General features: G+C 38.2%; 2 protein-coding genes across 3 annotated transcripts; one reads left to right on the forward strand and one right to left on the reverse strand.

The window, feature by feature from the left end:
• Positions 1 to 507: 507 nt before the first annotated feature.
• Positions 508 to 14,565, reverse strand: CPSF2 (cleavage and polyadenylation specific factor 2). The gene is made up of 15 exons (XM_064713894.1): positions 14,424 to 14,565; positions 13,712 to 13,897; positions 12,072 to 12,231; positions 11,884 to 11,989; positions 10,320 to 10,449; positions 9,878 to 9,993; positions 9,117 to 9,304; positions 8,420 to 8,710; positions 7,272 to 7,372; positions 6,742 to 6,942; positions 5,989 to 6,141; positions 5,224 to 5,449; positions 3,235 to 3,534; positions 2,152 to 2,286; positions 508 to 2,003 (listed from the first exon to the last, which is right to left on the reverse strand). The coding sequence occupies exons 2-15, from the start codon at positions 13,858 to 13,860 to the stop codon at positions 1,911 to 1,913; spliced, it is 2,349 nt and encodes a 782-aa protein (XP_064569964.1). The 5' UTR covers positions 13,861 to 13,897; positions 14,424 to 14,565; the 3' UTR covers positions 508 to 1,910.
• Positions 14,502 to 17,462, forward strand: NDUFB1 (NADH:ubiquinone oxidoreductase subunit B1). Of its 2 annotated transcripts, none has more exons than XM_064713895.1 (3): positions 14,502 to 14,636; positions 15,856 to 16,000; positions 17,146 to 17,462. In XM_064713895.1, exons 1-3 carry the CDS (start codon positions 14,567 to 14,569, stop codon positions 17,180 to 17,182), a joined length of 252 nt encoding a protein of 83 aa, XP_064569965.1. In that variant the 5' UTR covers positions 14,502 to 14,566; the 3' UTR covers positions 17,183 to 17,462. The 2 variants fall into 2 exon arrangements, with proteins under 2 accessions (XP_064569965.1, XP_064569966.1); XM_064713896.1 differs by having other exon boundaries at positions 14,549 to 14,636; positions 15,859 to 16,000.
• The last annotated feature ends 719 nt before the right edge of the window (positions 17,463 to 18,181 follow it).

Below are 18,181 nucleotides of genomic sequence, written 5' to 3' on the forward strand. Positions count from 1 at the left end.
ACTAATTTGGGATTCTCTGTCAGCACACACCAGAATTTACTGACTGATAACACTAAAATTTTGTGATCTTAGCTGAGTTTGTATCAGTAGGTCAGAAAAACAAACAAAACTGATAGAAAGGTTTATGATCACACTGTGCTGTCTTTATCCTTTTTTCAAAAGCAGCACTATTTTGACTTCCTAAGGGCTTTTTTTCTTTATTAGCATATTCCATGCAGGGGTATGTGATCCCTTCCCATCCTAAGCCCTCAAGGTTAAAGTCCTACAGCCAATATGATTATGTACAAAGTAACTCACTTTATAAAAGTTCACTAGTATAAACAATAGTAGTAATACAACAGTATTCAGCAACAAGTATGCAGCATCATATAGATTTACATAGCATTGCTACAAAACCAGAGCATTTCTATGAAGTTCTGGAGGTCAATATAAGGAAATACACATTTTTTCTAGATTGTTAAGAAAAAACCCCAGATTTTGTGTAAGAAAATACATTCTCACTCAGTATTGTATTTTCAAGTTTTTTACATTTCTAGTATACAGTTCTATCAACTGTTTAATACAGTCTTCACTTTTAATCTACTATTTTAAACAAAATAGTCTGTAGATCAGACAGAAATTTTTTGTTGAGAATGAATTGCAAAGTAAATTATCTTTCCATTGACAGCCCACAGGGCTATTTTTTGCCACTTTTTCAAAAGGTTTTATTTAAGCACACACACAACGAGCATATATTACATTGTTTTATGTAAAAAGCAAACAACCCTCCACTGCCAAAACTGGTGTTTCACACACGGATAGGGGAAAAAAGGATTAAATAAACTTGAGAGGCCATTTGTTTTCATAACTTAATTTTTGAGAAATTAATGAACTCAATGATGTGTTTATCCTTACCTAAAAGGTAAGGTAAATCCCTAGCATCAGCAGCTACAATAAGTCTTACTGTCATCTAGAACAGAACATGGTACAAAATCATTAAATACATTACATGAACAGATTTCAAGAGAAAAGATCTTCCTGAACGTGGCTCATGGCACTCTGAACAAACAGCAGTGCATGGATAAAGGCTTTAGACTTTGAAAAGTATTAAAATCAGAACTTAGAAAAGTTTTTATAATTGGCATAATTTTGCAAGAGTTAGGAGTTATGAATTCTGTAATTTTGCACAGAAGTTACTCTGAAGCATAATTACTGCATTTTAAACTACCTGAAAATATAATCCAATCTTCTTAGAGTAATTGCCCAAGTAATTTTTTTATCCTGCAGATTACAATATGAAATGCTGTTTCAGAACAAATCAGTAAGATGGAAGAGATACAGCATTAAGATGCAGCCAGATAAACACTGGGGTAACTTTAAGCAGTCTAGCTTTAAGTGGGCTGTTAATAATGTACTTCAACTAAACCCAATTTAAAAACAAAAGAGGGAGATACTTGAGACTGTTCCCTAAATCAAACTTACTAAAAAAAACCCCAAGCAACCGAAACCAAAACCAAAAAACAACCTCACAGAAACTGAACAAAACCAAAGAAACCAAAGCTCTTTATCCAATCTTATTTTAGAACAAAAGAATGACTTTCACATGTTTCGTACTCTTTGACAGGAAATCTGTGAAACCAAAACATGCCCTGACAAATTGAACCTCTCCTGAGAAGTGTTCATAGTCATAAACTCATTTATAATGTGTTATGTGGGAGATGCCAAGTTGTAACAGTTTAAGAGTCAACTACATGGAATGTACCAACAGATTTATGAACAACAGTAGCAGTTACTCACATGTTCATGGCAGCTAACTGATCTTTGTGAATTAGGTTTCCCTGTATAAATTAGAAAACTACAAAAAGTCAGAACTGGGAGAAACCTCCTTTGTCTGTAGAAGTTCAAGTGAAAACACCTTTGCAGCACTTTTCTTAGACAATAGCATATTGCTCATATAAAAGGTCTCTTATCCTATAGAAGTCCTGGCAGAGGCAGCCTTCCAATCCAATACGCCCTGTTTCAGTCTGAAACAAAAGACATGTTTCAATTTATTATCTTTACATTAATTAGAAAGTTCTTTTATTACTAAAATAATATTTTATTTATTACTAAAATAATATATATTATTTCATCATCTTATTTTCCTAAGAGATGAAAACACAGGACACCTACCCTGCGGACAGCCACCAGGTTGTTGCACACAAGCACTCCTCCAACAAATTCAGCTTGTATACCTTCCCTCAGGAGAACCTGCTTGAAGTCAGACAGTCTTGGCTCATTCATAAACACAGACTGATGCCCAAGAACCTTCAAAACAACACACATCATTTTACTGCTGCTATTTAACACCTTCCATTTTTTCCAAAGATCTCATTACTGTGTTGGCAGCAGTGAGGCCAAGACTACAGGACTCTAAATTGGTTCTATTTCTGTTCACCTGCAGCAATACATCTTCAGGACAGAAAAGCCTTAAAAGTTGCCCATCACACAAAGCAAAAGGTTTTGCTTTGCTCCCATATTGAAGACAAATACAAAGCCACAATGAAGATCCCTCTTCCAAGCCACGCTATGCCAGGGACCAAGCTGAGTGAGCTGTACTGCTGATCAGTACAGCGTGCTATGATGGTTGCCATCAATCTGAACAGACCTGGGAACTGTCTCCACAATTCTCTAGCTCCCAGAACAGACTACAATTAGGACTGTGAAACAGATAATCTTAAAAAGCATCTCTAGGATTAAAACATACTGGAATAATTCAACAGAAAGATAAAATAGTTATCTCCTAAAATGCAAAGTATTTTAAGAGCTATGGTAAATTTATAGAAAAGATAAATTTAATAAATTCTCAAATCACTACTATAGAAGCAGATGTATGAACGTCAAAGATCTGTATCTCAAGTATATAAAGTATCTTCCATGGCATCAACAAAACGTAACAAAATCCTGACGTGACTAACACCAACTGATTTCTCTATGTGCATGTACTAATTACAGATATGACACACACTAACTAAAATCTTATTTCATAAATATATGGCACTGTTAATGGATGCAAAAGGTCATCCTCACTGAAAAGTAAAAAAGCTGAACAAAAACAGCACCAGGTTTAACAAAGAGAAACCTAAACATGAAAATCCAGTTTCAGTTAGGCTTGCGTTTGAGTAAGATCACAGTATCAATCTCTAAGCACTAGAAAAAGACAAATTAATACAGAGGTCCTAACAAAAGAAATCCAGAGCAGCATCATTTCTGTACCTCATGAGGTGGCAGAGGTTCCAAAGTAGGAATGATCTCACTCTCCTCGCACATCTCCTTGTCATCGTCACCAAAGAGGCTTTTCATGGCCTTCTGTTGTGCAACCACACTCGAGTCTGAAGAAGGCACATCCACTTGCATCTCTAAGTCTTCATCTTCCCTCAACTCTCCCTCTTCCAAAATAACTCCAGTATCCACCTTTGAAACCCTCATGTCCAGAACACCATCTATCCAAGCCAGCTCAGCATCCTTGGCTTTACAGAACTGAAGAGAGCTGACAAGAGAATCTTTCAATCTGACCTGGGTTGCACAAAAATAAAAGTACTGTTAGTTTCATGGAAAATACAGAGGTCTTACTTCAAGCCTTAAAGATCAGCAAGTTTCTCTTCACCATCTTTCCAGTTGGTTTGATTCATGCACTCTTATGGAGAGAAAGGATGGAACTGCTATCACTAAGACAAGATACTTTAAAATTTAATATATGTAACACTGATATCACAACTTAAAAAGCAGCAGAGATCAACACCTTTCTCATCTTGGCTCAAATTGAAAAAGAACCTATTGAACTGCAAACTTGACTTAAATTTACAGCAAGAGCAATAATTTCCTTTTAAAAACCAGAAACCTTTTTTGCAGCCAAGTTGCTCCTCAGTTGGTCTTGGCAAATTCAGAGGAAGTTTCTATAGATACATTTAGGTTACTGACAAATAGTTCAAAATTTCAACCCTCCAAAAAATTATGATTACTATTTTATTGTAAGAAAAAGTGTTGTAAATATGAGGATTTTAAGTGTCCTTACCCTGATTCCTCTGGTGGACTGTGGGACTTTAATCTTTTAAATAAAGCTCTACTCTCAGAGATTGTTATCCACATTAGGAGGTCCATGATTGCCACAGTGCAATCAAGGCTGCAGCCATGTGCAAGAACCACCAGCTACCCACCCTTGTGCAGCACAGCCCACACAAGTGACACTGTGACCCTGACAGCTCACTCACATCTCTTATTTTCAAATTCAACATTGCCACTGCACTGCTCCTGGGTCATTTCTTACACACTAGCAACTCTCATAGCCTTAAAAAACAAACAAAAACATCCCAACAACCAACAAACCACATGCAGAAAACATGCTGTTTTAAGGCTGCCATAACTAGATGATTTTTAATAACTGGAATTTTCTACTTTCTAGAGGATAACAGATTTTTCTCTAGAAAGAAACAGAAGTACCTCTTTCAACAATTCTACCAATGTTTTTCTATTAACTTTAAAAGAACAAAGGAATAAAGGACTACTGCAAAAACTGTTTGTGAGACAATTCCCTCTAAACAATTTCAAAAATTCAATTGGGAGCATACACAATTTTCACATAATTCACACAAGCTATTCCAGCTTTCTTATTTAGAACTTAATATATTGAATTTAATTTTCATGGCTAACACACAGCAATACATGATCATAACCTTACTTTCCAAGAATCAGCACATTAAGTTTTTGGGGGGTATGGGTATCTAATTTGTTCTTATCATTAACTTGCTCCTAATTTTACATGTTCACTTTTAGGTACTATTTAAGTATGAAGCATTTTTTTATTCTAGCTCTTTAAGGCTCCATTTGAGATTCCAAAGAGAATCCTGAATTGCAGCTAGTATACAAGGGTATTCTAAATATAGGCATTATAAATTTGTAAATACTTCAATAAAGCAAACTGATGCCTCCATGGACACAAACATGCAAAATTGCCTTTTGCACTTCAGGTAAAAAACCCACGGATATTCCATTCCAGCTTTCTAATGCTTATGAATAATAAGCCTCAGCAGAATGCTTATCTAAACACAGAAAAACACAACTAATGCCTTGATCACACAAAACTAATTGAACTCACAGGTGGTATCACTTCTCCTCTCCCAAGAACAGAGGGTAAATTACATTCTGCTCATACAGCTCTACTACAGTCCACAGTAGTTACACAACTAAAAAATTCCAGTGCCTTACCTGGTAAATGTGTGTTTCACTTGTAGCATCTACAGTTTCATGAAGTTTGGGCATGTAAACTTTAATATCTTTTCCACCAAAAGCTCTGCAGCATTCTGCAAGGTCCTGACTGGCCTCAGGTGGGCCATGGACAATCACCAGTTGTCTTGGTTTCATTTGGTTAATAATTTTTTTAATTGAGTCCCCATCTGAACGTCCTTCATAGTCAATGTATGTAACTCTGGCTCTAGTTTGAACAAAAAACCCGAGAAAAATATGTTTCAGTTTAAAAGATTAAACCTTTGAGTGTTCCAAAATACTTCATTAAGATTTTTTTAAATTATTGTACATCAACAAAAGCTGTCAGCACAAGGTATATTATGGATCATCAAATATTAGCATGTGTGTATTTAACACTATACATTCACAAAATTCACTTACATAGTTATCAAAAAAATAAGTTATCCATGAAATAAGCATATTTGAATATGTTATCCTTTAAACAAAACATACTTATGCATCAATGTTAACATACTATTGTATCATTTCTTCTATTTCTCCCAGTTGTCTCCATAAGACAGGAAACAAACCAAACTTTTTAAGCGTGGGGAACCATAAGACTGTTCTATGCTCCCAGAAAAACTATAATATAACTTAGCCTGGGGTAAAAAATCAACAAAACTCAAGTCCTTTCCCACTTTCTTAAATCCAAGCTAGGCTTTTGCCCAATTTGCACGGTACCCATGCCACTGTTCCAGCAGAACTGAGATGAACAAAGTCACTCACTTAATTTCCATGGATTCTGTTGCAGAAATACACTTGGTAGGAACATCTGATAAATCCTGGTCCATAGGCTCCTCTCCATTTGTCAAACCAGACTCTAATTTGCTTTTTTCTTCTTCTGTTGCTTGAAGCTCTGGAACTAGAAAATCCTCAGGTCTAAAGAATGAAAGGTATTTTGCTTTTTAGATTAAAACCAAAGCACTATCTAATATAAAAACAAACAGTGCTGATTATTACTGCTAAGATTTTTTTGTAACTGCTATTGCCAGCAACAACACCTGCCAAATATTTCTGTACTTGAACAGAGCTGATTTGGAAAATATCACCATCTTATCTTAAAAAAGAACTTGAATGACTTAGGAAGTACTAGCAAATTGGGGATTTCTAGCAAGTATTCCTTATGCAAAGCTGACAAATATCACTGAATTTTGTTAGGATGAATAGTGTTTTCTCACCTCACAAATTTAACATTAAGTGAAATTTAAAGCAGAAGAAAGTCAGCTTAAAATAATTTAAAATCTTCTATCTCAAAATATTTTAAAAAAAGCCTGGAGTGAAAATATATCCTGAGAAGTGTGAACACAGGTCAAAGATCAGCACTCTGCAGCTTCAATCCTTATCATAAGCTTTCTCTAAGACTAAGCAGTTTGAAGAGCATATAGCAATGCTGCAAAAGAGACAGAATGGTGAATTTAATTCCTTCTAGGTTTTAATTATTTCATAGCTACTATGTTAGTATACATTACCACCACATACTTGATAATTTCACCATATTCATCCCATTTAATTCTTTCTTCAGGAGCTGGAAACATTGGATAAGATTTTTTTGCCTGTTTGAAGAAGCTTCCTTTCCGGCTACCTTCACCTTTCATCATCAAATCATGTTTGGTCTTATGTAAAGTTGGCTGGTCAATATCCTCCTCAGCATCACTCTCATCACTGGAATCAATATCTGCCCTGAAATGACATTCCAAAAACACCTAGCACTTCTTTTTTTTTTTTCTTCAGGTTTCATATTATATAAACACACTGACTAGAAAATAACAGTTGACATAACAGTGGCCAAGGCCAAGGGCAGTTTATGTATCTGAGAAAGAGCTCACACTTAAATGGCAGATGAAACTGGGTCTATCAGGACAACAGATTAAAGACAACCCCTCCTGATTGCTCAGGGCTCTCAGACAAGGCTACTGAAACTCTAATTCTCATTTAGCCCTGAAAAGAGTTGAAGGAGCAGAATAATCACACAGAAATCCCAACTCTGATCATAACAGCAACATACTTACTCTTTAGACTGCTCTAACTTCTTAGCTGCCTCTTTCTTTAGTTTTTCCTTTTCTAGGTATTCCTCAAGTTCTTTTCCTTCCAACTTGACACGTTTTCTCAACTGCAGATGGAATTAAAATTAATGATATTGTGAGTAGCTGGCACAACTTTAATACTTCTCCTATATGCTGGTGACAAGAATATTTGTCCTTGGGCACCAAGGGCAAGTATAAATTGTATGTCACATACAAGACAAGACTATGGCAAAAATGTGGTACCTTGACATCATGATAGTGTCAACTTGTACAGTCTACTTTAAATGAAAGCATTTCTAAAAATATTAAAATCAATTAAGTTTTCCAAAAACAAGTGAAGGCAAATACTCTTAGATGAGCAGTGGTTTTTTTTGTTTTTCTATCATTAACATGAAACCAGAAGAAGCTAGCAAAGTCATACTAGCTGGCAAAACAATGGTAGATTTTGTTTCTTGTCTTCTGAGTACAGTTCACTTTGAATAAACTGAATTCTAGTAATAACCTAACACTATAATTCAATTATTTCAATCCAATCTAAAACCAAAAAAAAAAAAAGCTGCATCATCAGTGCTGAAATTATCACTGCAATCACAGGGGACTTCCATAAACTAACAATGTGCACCAGAAAGAAGTAGACACAGGTGCACAGATTATTGAAAACAATTTGAAAGCATGAATAGCAATTAATTATCTCCTAATTTCCAGCATTTGCTTATCCTTCTAATCCTGTTGGGATATATTACACTAATTTAACTTGATTCTCCTCTCATCCAAACCAGGAGAATTTTCAGCAAGACTAACCCATCACATGTAGTGATCTGTATGTCAGCTGCAAGCAGACTTTTTTCTGTGCTTCTATTATTGTAGAAACACAAAGGAATGAGTTGCCTAAGAATAAATATTTAAAAGGAATTTCACGCTCAGCTCTATTAATTTTGCCATGCCGTGAAAAGAATTTGCAGTTCTCAGTAGGAGACCTATTTTTATGTAAATTTATCCACAATCTGATAAATATGCAACATACTAGTTTCAGGTTTTTCTCCACCACTAGAAGCATTTCCAGAAGATCAAAAGGGAAACCATGTTCAGTTTTGTCCACAATAAGAACCTGGAGCTACAGAGACAACTCTCACCTCAATATCTATAACTTTTTCAGAAGGATTATCAATCAGGAATCGTGCCAATGTTCCGGGTGTAGTGCGATAAGTTAAAATGATGGAGTTTTTGGAATCCTGGCACCACTGAATGAAAAGATCTCTAGAGAACCCACACTCCAAGTCAGGCTGACTGGCCAGAACAACTTTAGGGCTAGGCACTCGAGCCAGATCAGACAGGCTGTGACACAAGGAGAGATGGCGGAACTGGAAAGGGTTGTTTCTCTTGTCTTCAAAGCACCTCATCAACTTGTCACTCATCCATTCCACCTAAAATACATATTAGAGAAACTTATCTATACAATTACAAGTTGTTCAACAGCACAAGCTTCATATGAAGTACAGGATGCAAAATGCCCAGGATTATTTCAGTATTTCTCAGCAGGTGTAGAAATAATGTTGAGCATAACCAACACAGAAACAAGTACTTTAAGTTCTCTTTTTTAACAACTACAAACTATGCTAACAAGTCTTATCAAAAAGACAGACATCAGTATCAAGAAACACGCCCACTGTCACAACTGGACACTGTGTTACTTGATCAAAAGAGCTGAGACACAAACATGCACTACAGAATAAGGACATTCACCCAGTATTTTGCTAATTTTTACCATTAAAAAGAAAAGCTTTTGCATAAATTTCCTTTACTCTTCATAACTGGATTTTAAAATCAAACCTGTGATTTAGAGAACTCCACTACATTGTAGCTGACGTTATTCAAAAGTGCAAGAGAGTACACTCCCAATCCTGCATCTTTTGTTCTCCAGATCTGATCAAGAAGCTGAGCAAGTTCCAGAACTCTGCCTGCTGTATCCACAGCTATTAACACGTTTCCATCACCTCGTAATGTCTCCAAAACATTAGCTAGGAAGAATTAAAAACAAAACAAAAACCTGCTTACACTTTGGACCAAAGTTAGAAGGTTCATGCTGTGGCTGAAATTTTTTTTTGTTGTGTCACACTAGCAATCACATCCAAAAGTATACTGAACACTGAAACAAATGAAACTTTAAAAGAGATCCAAATCCACACTTCCACCAAAATTAAAGGGAGCTGGAGTTTTCTCAGTAGCTCTGAAGATCTCTCTGCCTTGGTAGTTTTTTTATTTTGTTTGTTTGTTTTTGGTGGTTTTTTTTAAATTAAAAATCAACAGAAAATTGAGTTTAAAAAAAGAAAGTGCTGAGGAACATAATTTAAAAATCTTTGAAGAGATTTAAGGATACTGGGTAAAATACAATGTTTCCAAATACAGTTCACTGTTGTTAGGAAAACATTTAACTCACAGGATCAGTATCATCAGAAAAGAGTAATTCAAAACTTGTTACATTTTAATAAGCGTTCTTAAGTTTAAATGCTAATGCATTTCTCAATGAAAAATAATTTATAGTGGCTAATAAATCACATTACTGATATTTTTGAAGCCCAAACAATACATACTCAGCAGCTGTTCATCCCTTTGCTTCCTCCTGGGTTGTACATAAGTAGCATTAAATGAATCTGTAATAAGCAATGAAGGCCTGCTCAACATTTCCAAGGAACATCCATTCAGATGGCTGTGGAAAAAAGGAAAAATCTCACTTTTTTGCATTTCTATTTTATGAGAAAAAAAAAAGGCAGCTAGATTCCAGATATTTGCATGTACAGAAACAAAACTCCTCAGCTGCTAAATGCTTCCTGCTTCACATTTACAAATAAATAAAACAAATGGAATAAAGAAACCCAGAGCTAATGCTTGCTTCAAACTGATTAATCTAGATGCAAATGAAATTAGTGATCTTATTAGAACTGGAAATGCACTTCTGCTTCCACACCTCTTTATCACCCACTAAATGATGCACAGCTAACAGCTAAGAACTGTACATTTCAATGTCGAACTTACATCTCCCTCTTGTGGTTGAAATCAACGGCATAAACAATTTCTTCCTCCCCATCCTTGACAATCTTCCAAATTGTGCCTCCTATCATGTGACCAGCTGGCAATGGTGTGATTGACAAACCATGTCCTTTGCCTACAAAGGTTTTCAGCATTTTAGGTAGATTGCACATAGTAAAATCCATTACTCTGAGCAAGACATAGTAACTTTAAACAACTGAATACCCAAATTACTACTGAGAGAAAAAGTCAAATGAAGTATGAAAAAGCAGTAATATCTGTCCTTCCCATCTATGCAGTAATGTCAAAATATTTTGCAATTCACTTGTATCTTTCCTCCAGAATAAAGAAACTAAAGCAAAGATCACTTCTTCCCTCCACCTCCCACTGACACTCAGAGCTGCTGTAACTATGGACATAAACAACAGTAAATTATATAAAAAACATATCACAATGATGAAAGCCATGATCCTCTCTGGGGCAACACCTAATGTTTACTATAGCATTCACTTTTGAGGTACTTAGGAAAACTTATATAAATTACACAATCTGAAAGCTTTCCAGAATGACAAACACACAAGTTAAACCATAGCACAAAAGGTGCTCATGTGCTGCATGATGGGATGACAGAACTTTTCAGCACCTGATGCATTTTTCAAATGCACTGTTGCTCCCTGTATATACATCAGATTAAAATGAGACTACCCACAACTATCACTCACTGACTCTGCTGCATTAAATGCACAGTAATAATTAATAATTAAACATATATTATCTTCTTAAAAGCCTCCATCGAGTCTTTTCAAATCACCTCCATTAAATATAAAAGAAGTTGGTTGTTTTGAAAAGTTGTATGCCAAAATTGCTCTTTGGATGTAAGAATTGCCAGGGCAGACATAGCCTTGCTACAACTATCTCAAAAGGGACCAACAGTCTTTCAAGGCCAACATCCTGTTTCTGTTTTCCAAATAAGAAGTCTTTTGGCAGCACTACTCATGAACCTGTAAAATACTGCACCTCAGAGACAAACTGCTGGTGGTCAGCCTGTACATGTCTCTGTTCAAGAAGAGAGTTTTATTTTATTCTGATCTTTACATTCAACACAAGTGGAGAGCTGCTGATTGTCACAGGTCCCAGCAATGCACGACACTGAGTATGATGTGAGTCACTGAAGATCTCCCCATTAAATCCTGCACATGCTGCAACTTCATCTCTGCTCTGCAAAGCTTTCCCTTGTGCTACTGCTTATGGAGAGCTCTGAGTATCTGCTGCTAGAGGTAAGTAAATACTTTTAATAGACATCAGTAAATTCCAAGAGAAGTTACAAAAACACAAAAGAGAAACAAATATCTCAACACTGTTTGGCATGACCCACTCCTCATTAAGTGAAAGTTCTATCCATGTCTAGATACAATTGCAATTGATACAGACTGACATGAGGCTAATGAATTCAGCACTGCAAAACACGGCATTTCAGAACTCAGTCCCTTTACAAAAGTTACTTTAACTTGTAACTGCTCTGTTGCCTTTCACTAAAAGTAATTTCTTGAGGTTTTGGTGACAACTTTACCTTTTAAGTTCACAATCTGAGAAAACTTCAGCTGTTGTATCTTATCAAAGGCTGCATCTACATCATCCAATGTAAAGAGTGTGAAATCTTCAGTGTTGTGGCGGGACTAAAACAAACAAAGAAGTAGAGAGAATTCAAACACTTCACCATCAAAGATGTTGTGTATGAAAGCATCAACTTAAACATACCTGGTAGAGATCATACATAAACATCTGTCCCATTTTATATACAGGAATAGTTGCATAAATGGCACAATTCAATCCCATTTTTCCAACTGCATATGGAAGTGCACCAAGGTGTAGAGGGTCAGGGTGGGAAAGGAGAACAGCATCAACCTGGTGTACATGCCTGTAAAAGAGGGCCAACAAAAGGCATTGAAAGGAGCTCTGTATGGTTCTGTGTATCCCCTGCTAGGGCTGTTTTGAGAATACATACACAGTCTGAATGCCAAACAATGAAACTTCAACCCTTCAAGAACTGGGACAGTTTTAAAAATCACAATTAAAACTTATGGGTGTTTCCTAATGTTCAAGTACTTAAAAACTTATTTCAGAAAGTATTACTTTAAGATCTGAAGACATTTCCACATCAAACTCCTGATGAAAAAGACCTTAGTATGTAAGTGGCCACCAGAAAATAAATTGAGGGACCAAGAACATTATCAGTACAAATTTGCTACAAATTGCTTATACACCACAAAACAGACAACAACTTTTCTTCTGATGAGCTCAACCAAGTCAAAGAACCAAAGAGACAACAATCCTTCAACTGATAAAGATAAAGCAAAATATATTTCAATATTTTCTGATCAAATCAAAATATATCTTAAATACAGAAAATAGCAAAAATATCATTTAAGAAAAGTAGCACATGAGTTTGGGGAATTTTATTACTCTTAAAACCATTTTTTTTCCTCGCAAAGTGTTGCATAAAATTAGAAATCAAATTAAAACCTTTCTACATATCATAACTGAAAAGCTTGAGGGCATAAAACACATGTAACAAATGAAAATACAAGCTGGACTGACAGTTTTTTGTTCCCTTGCACAGTAAGTGGAATACACATTCTTCTCAATGGCTGTTATGATAAAGAGAATTTTATCTAATCACTTTGAGATAAGACACATGAAAAATTTTATAAATTATCCTCAGTACGTAACAATCCTCACTTAAAAGATTTTAAACACTGCAAGTGTTTAAAAAAATAGTATCAAAAAGCTCAGTTTCTTTCCCAAATTTCCATGTTTCAGTCCTAACTTGGCAATCAGCACAGCTCCTGTGTACACCTAAAAAAGTTCAATAGAGAAGTCTGGACAGATTTTGGTTTGGAGGGTTTTTTCCCTTTGCAGGGCTGGTGTCCTGACAGAGGATGTTTTCCTGACATTCTATTCAACCTGAAACAAGAGCCAAGAGTTGAACTGCTTTGTATTCAGCCTACATGCAGGAAGGCTTCCTCTCCTATTTAAAACTTAGTTAACTGCTCTAAATTAGCTGAGAGTCAGGATCAGTCTCCCCTAAACTGTGTCATATTTATGACAATAAAAAACAAACAAATCATCCAAGCCAAAACAAAAACTGAACAGTTTGAGAATTACAGTTACAAGACACAACTCACTGGACTAACAAGGAAAAAAATCCCAAGTTTTTGCGGGAAATGTTTCAGCAGTGTGATTCCCTTCATGTAAAATATACACTAAACAAAACCAAAAAAAAAGAACAATTTTTCATTTAGCAACACCATATATTATACCACTACACAGAATTTTGAAAACTTTCAAGACAGACTAAGCCCTATTTTAAAAATAGGTGTATGAACTGAACTACTTACTTCCTCAGAGAGTCAATAATATCCATAGAAAAGTTTTCATCCCAGCCACAGTCCAAAAGAAAACGAAACTCATCTACTTGCAAAAGATAGCAGAGGGCAGATTCCTCCTGCACCCCCGAGAGGGTAGTCAACTTGATAATCGATGTCATTTTCCTCTCCAACTGTTTAATCTCCAAAAGAACTCATCTGAATGGGGGACAAAATGTTTCGTTGACTGACACAAAGAAAAATTCCATTTACTTAGATCTAGCTTCACATATTCCTCAAAATATGCAGGCTAACGGTGTTAATACTGTTCAATGCAGCTGCTCGATACCAGTTAGGTCTCAGATATTAACATTCTACTCTTACAGGTCTTATTAGAAAGAGTTGGGGTTAATTGTCTACAATATATATTAAGGATAATTCGAAAAAAGCTCCCTAGGAGCAGCGCAGTTAACAGCAGCTCCACGGAGCTGGATGGGGGCACCGAGAGATGGCACATCCAGGGCCGCGACCCCTCAGAGGCAGGGCCTGCCCGAGCAGGGACCCAGCGCGGGCCGGGCCGGGGGCTCCGGGGCTCCAGCGCCCCACCGGGCCCCGGCGCCCGGGCCTGCGCTCGGGCCTGGCCTCTCGCCGGGCGGGGACGGGGTGACGGGGGCGAGCCCTGCGGCCACTCCAGTCCGAGGCGAGGAGAACGAAGGGCAGAGGAGGATGGTGAAAGAGCCGATACCTGCCGCCCTCAACCAGCCCGCGCCGCGCTCGCCGCCATCTTGCGGGCGGCGGGGAGGCGGGACAGCCGGCGGAAAGGGCAGCGGGCGGCACCACCGCCAGCCCGCCGGGGGGAGCGCGCTCCCCCCCGCCCCTACGCAGCCCATGGTCTCTCCCGGCCCGCCGTTCCCGGTGCCCTTGGCGCGGCCGCTGCGGCTCCCGGTGCTGAGCAGCGGTAATGGCGGGGTCTCGGCGGGGTGGGAGCGGCGCTGGGGGCAGGAGCGCTGTCGGAGCTCCCTGGCAGCGCCTCGCTCCGTCCCCTACCCCTTCGGCCGGGACACGGCGGGCGGGAGCGCTTCTCAGCCGTAGGGCTTCATGGCGCTGTTGCCCCTGGAGGGGCGGTCGGGGTCCCGGGCAGGCCGGGAGCGGCTCGGCCGTGTCGCGATGGGGCCGTGTCGCGAGTCAGCGGCCGGGGCCGGGCCGGGGGGTCCCGCCGGGGATGCGTGAGGGGCCGCCCCACAGCGGCCGTGGCGGAACGGGGCGGTGCTCGCCCTCAGGGCCCGGCCGGGGCTCCGGGCCCGCCGCTGGGGGTGACAGACTGCGCTGGGATCGCGTGTAATTCCCTGGTCCGGAAGGGTTTGGTTGGGTCGGAAAGGTTTGCTGGGCCTCTTTAGTCTGGAGGAGAGAAGACTGCGAGAAGATTTTATTAATGTCTGTAAATATCTCAGAGGCGGGTGCCAGACTCTTTTCATTGGCGCCCAGCAACGCGGCAAGGAGCAATGGCCATAAACTAAAACACAAGAAGTTCTGCCTCAAGACGAGGATGAACTTCTATAATTTGAGGGTGACAGAGTGCTGGAACAGCTGCCCAGAGAGGTCATGGAGTCTCCTTCTCCTCTCACATTCAGAAACAGCCTGGATGTGTTCCTGTCTCATCTCCTGCAGGTGATCCTGCCTTGGCAGAGAGGTTTGACTGGATGATCTCCAGAGATCCATTCCAGTTGTAATAATTCTGTCATTCTGTGGTTTTAAAAATGTTCTTCCTTATTTCAGAAAAGCCCTTTCTTTTCTGTCAGCTGCCCACTTGTCTTTGAGACTTGACACAGAAAATAAAGTGTCCTTCTACAGGAGTTCAGATTATGAAAGTGTTTCTAATGTTTTACAGAGCAGCGAACTTCTGTAGGGTTGCTTTAATGAGTAAATGAAAGAGATGTTCTATTTCTCTCCTGTTTTAGGATGAAATCCTTTTTCCCAGGCTCAACAGTTATCTTTATTTCTAAGAAACCCAGTATGGGTTTGAGAACAGTATGTGTCTCCTAGGAAGTTTTTGATAGCCCTCATGTGTATTGTGTTATTGTAGAATCCTAATAAGTGAGAGTAAAGGTGCCAAGCATGCAACAGTTTCCAAGTGCAGATTTATTAGCAACTCATACCTGTTCCACTTTTCTTTCCAGCAGTCATGGTGAATTTCGCCCAAGCTGTGCGTGAACACTGGGTTCACATCCTTGTTCCCTTAGGATTTGTGATTGGATGCTATTTGGACAGATGGAATGATGAAAGATTGTCTGCCTTCAGAAACAAGAGCTGCTTATATAGAAGGTCTATTTTATGATGCTTCTTATATACATATATAGTTATTTTTCAAAGTGCTTCTCAGTTCTTTTTTAGTTATGAGTGTAACCAAAAAAAGGGAAGAAAGGCCTAAAAATATCAAGCATTCATTAAGTGTTTTAGGTCAGTAATAACTTCTGAAAATGGAATCTTTAGGAGCTACCTTCATGAAAGAAAGGATCATTAACTACTGTTAATGACTGTAAAGTTCTTGGTCATGAGATATGGAAACCATTATTTTGACTTTATAACTTCAGCAAGAAACACAGTGCTTGAGTTTTAATTTTCTCTCTTAAATTTAAAATTATCACAGCACTTTTCAACCAAATACTTTTATAATAGTGTGTTACTTCAAAATAATCACAAAGTTCTTGAAAATTAACATACATGCTGCTGTATCTTCACTGAATTATGTGATTTTATGCACTGATCAGTTTGGGTTTTCTGGCTGTGACTCCTCAGGGAGCATTTCCATCAGAAAACTTCAGACACTGATTCATCTGTGTCAGTTTAATTCTGTATTAGATTATCAGGTAACAAAAGAAGAGGGGAGAAAAGTCATATTGCATAAACTGATAGTAGTGCTATCAGTTTGTGTGCCAGTGGATTTTTTTTTTCCAACTCTGGCCTCACCTAAATGAATTTTGAGTAAGAAAGAAAGCTTTTGACATAATCTACCCCCCTGGTACATTAGCACTTTTTTAATGTATTTGTTAGTGAAGTTGGGCTGCTGTGTCAGCGTCTTGTAAAAATCCCTTCTTCTTTCACACCTCTCTTTCCCCTAAAGTAATAAATAATTATATTTCAAAGAAGTAGTATTTTTCATTTTGGATCCAATTAAAAGTCTCTTAACTCCTTAGAAGTCAGGTGTTCTGTGCTTCCAATTAAATGAATGGAAATCAGAGGACTCAATCCAATGAAGCTTTTGAAAGAAAGGAGGAAGTTTATCAGTATGGAAAGATGTTTAACTGACAGCAATTGCAAGGAAAGTTAAATTTTTACATAAATCTCAAAATGAAGGTATTGTTGAATATAAACTAACACAAATAAGCACTTACATTTATTAATAATTATTCTAAAAAGAAAGATACTAATTTTAGTCTCTTCCCTCTTTTTTTTTTTTTTCTACACAGGGAGTTGAAGCCTGGTGAAGAAGTAACATGGAGATAAAAGCTGATGATGAAAAGGAAGACATTTTTGTTTGATTCATCATCTTCCCTCACATATTGAAAGAATAGGAATATGGTTTTTACCCTGAGAGGATACTACAGTAAAGGACATCTGCAGTTCATCAGTGCTAGTTTAATTTCTGGTGTTACTTTCTGAAGTTGATTTAATTACATAATTAATATGTGTTCAGGAATTCCATTAGTCCATAAGCGTTGAAAAAATTTTCTTCTCTACTCTGGAAAGGAGAAGAAGAACTATAGAATAAACTATGCAAAAATCATTTATGTTGAATGTGGTGGTGTTCACAGGGGTCCCAGGACAAGGGAAGAGATGAGAATCTTGACTCCATGTTTCAGAAGGCTGATTTATTGTTTGGTGATATATATTATATTAAAAGAAAATTATATACTGAAACTTACTAAAAGAAGAAATGATTTCATCAGAAGGCTTGAAAGGAATAGAAAGGAATGAATAATAAAATCTTGTGGCTGACCAGAGAGTCCAAGACAGCTGGACTGTGATTGGCCATTAATTAAAAACAACCACATGGGACCAATTAAAGATGCACCTCTTGCATTCCACAGCAGTAGATAATTATTGCTTTTCTTTTCCTCTGAGGCTTCTCAGGAGAAAAATCCTGGCAAAGGGATTTTTCAGAAAATATCATGGTGACACTTGTTATTGTTGTGTGTGGTGTGGAATGCATGTGTTTATAGCTATTTCATGAGCTAGCCTTTAAAGGAACACTTCTAGAATCCCAGAATGTGCTTGACAGCTACCGAACCTGGTTAAGTTTCTTTCTGGGTTTCTTCTGTAGGCTTGTTTGGAGTAGTGGTAAGCAGTTACTGCAGCTTTGTGAGCGGACCAGGAGGGTGTAAGGGGCTGGTGAGCAGGAGGAGCGGTGCCGGGCGCTGCTCCGCTCGGTGCGGGGAGGAGCGGTACCGAGGCCAGAGCCGGGATGAGCAGCACCGGGGCCGGTGCGGGGAGGAAGGAGCGGGC

This window comes from Zonotrichia leucophrys, chromosome 5 (assembly GCF_028769735.1).
Source record: "Zonotrichia leucophrys gambelii isolate GWCS_2022_RI chromosome 5, RI_Zleu_2.0, whole genome shotgun sequence".
In the NCBI taxonomy this organism is placed as follows: Eukaryota; Metazoa; Chordata; class Aves; order Passeriformes; family Passerellidae; genus Zonotrichia; species Zonotrichia leucophrys.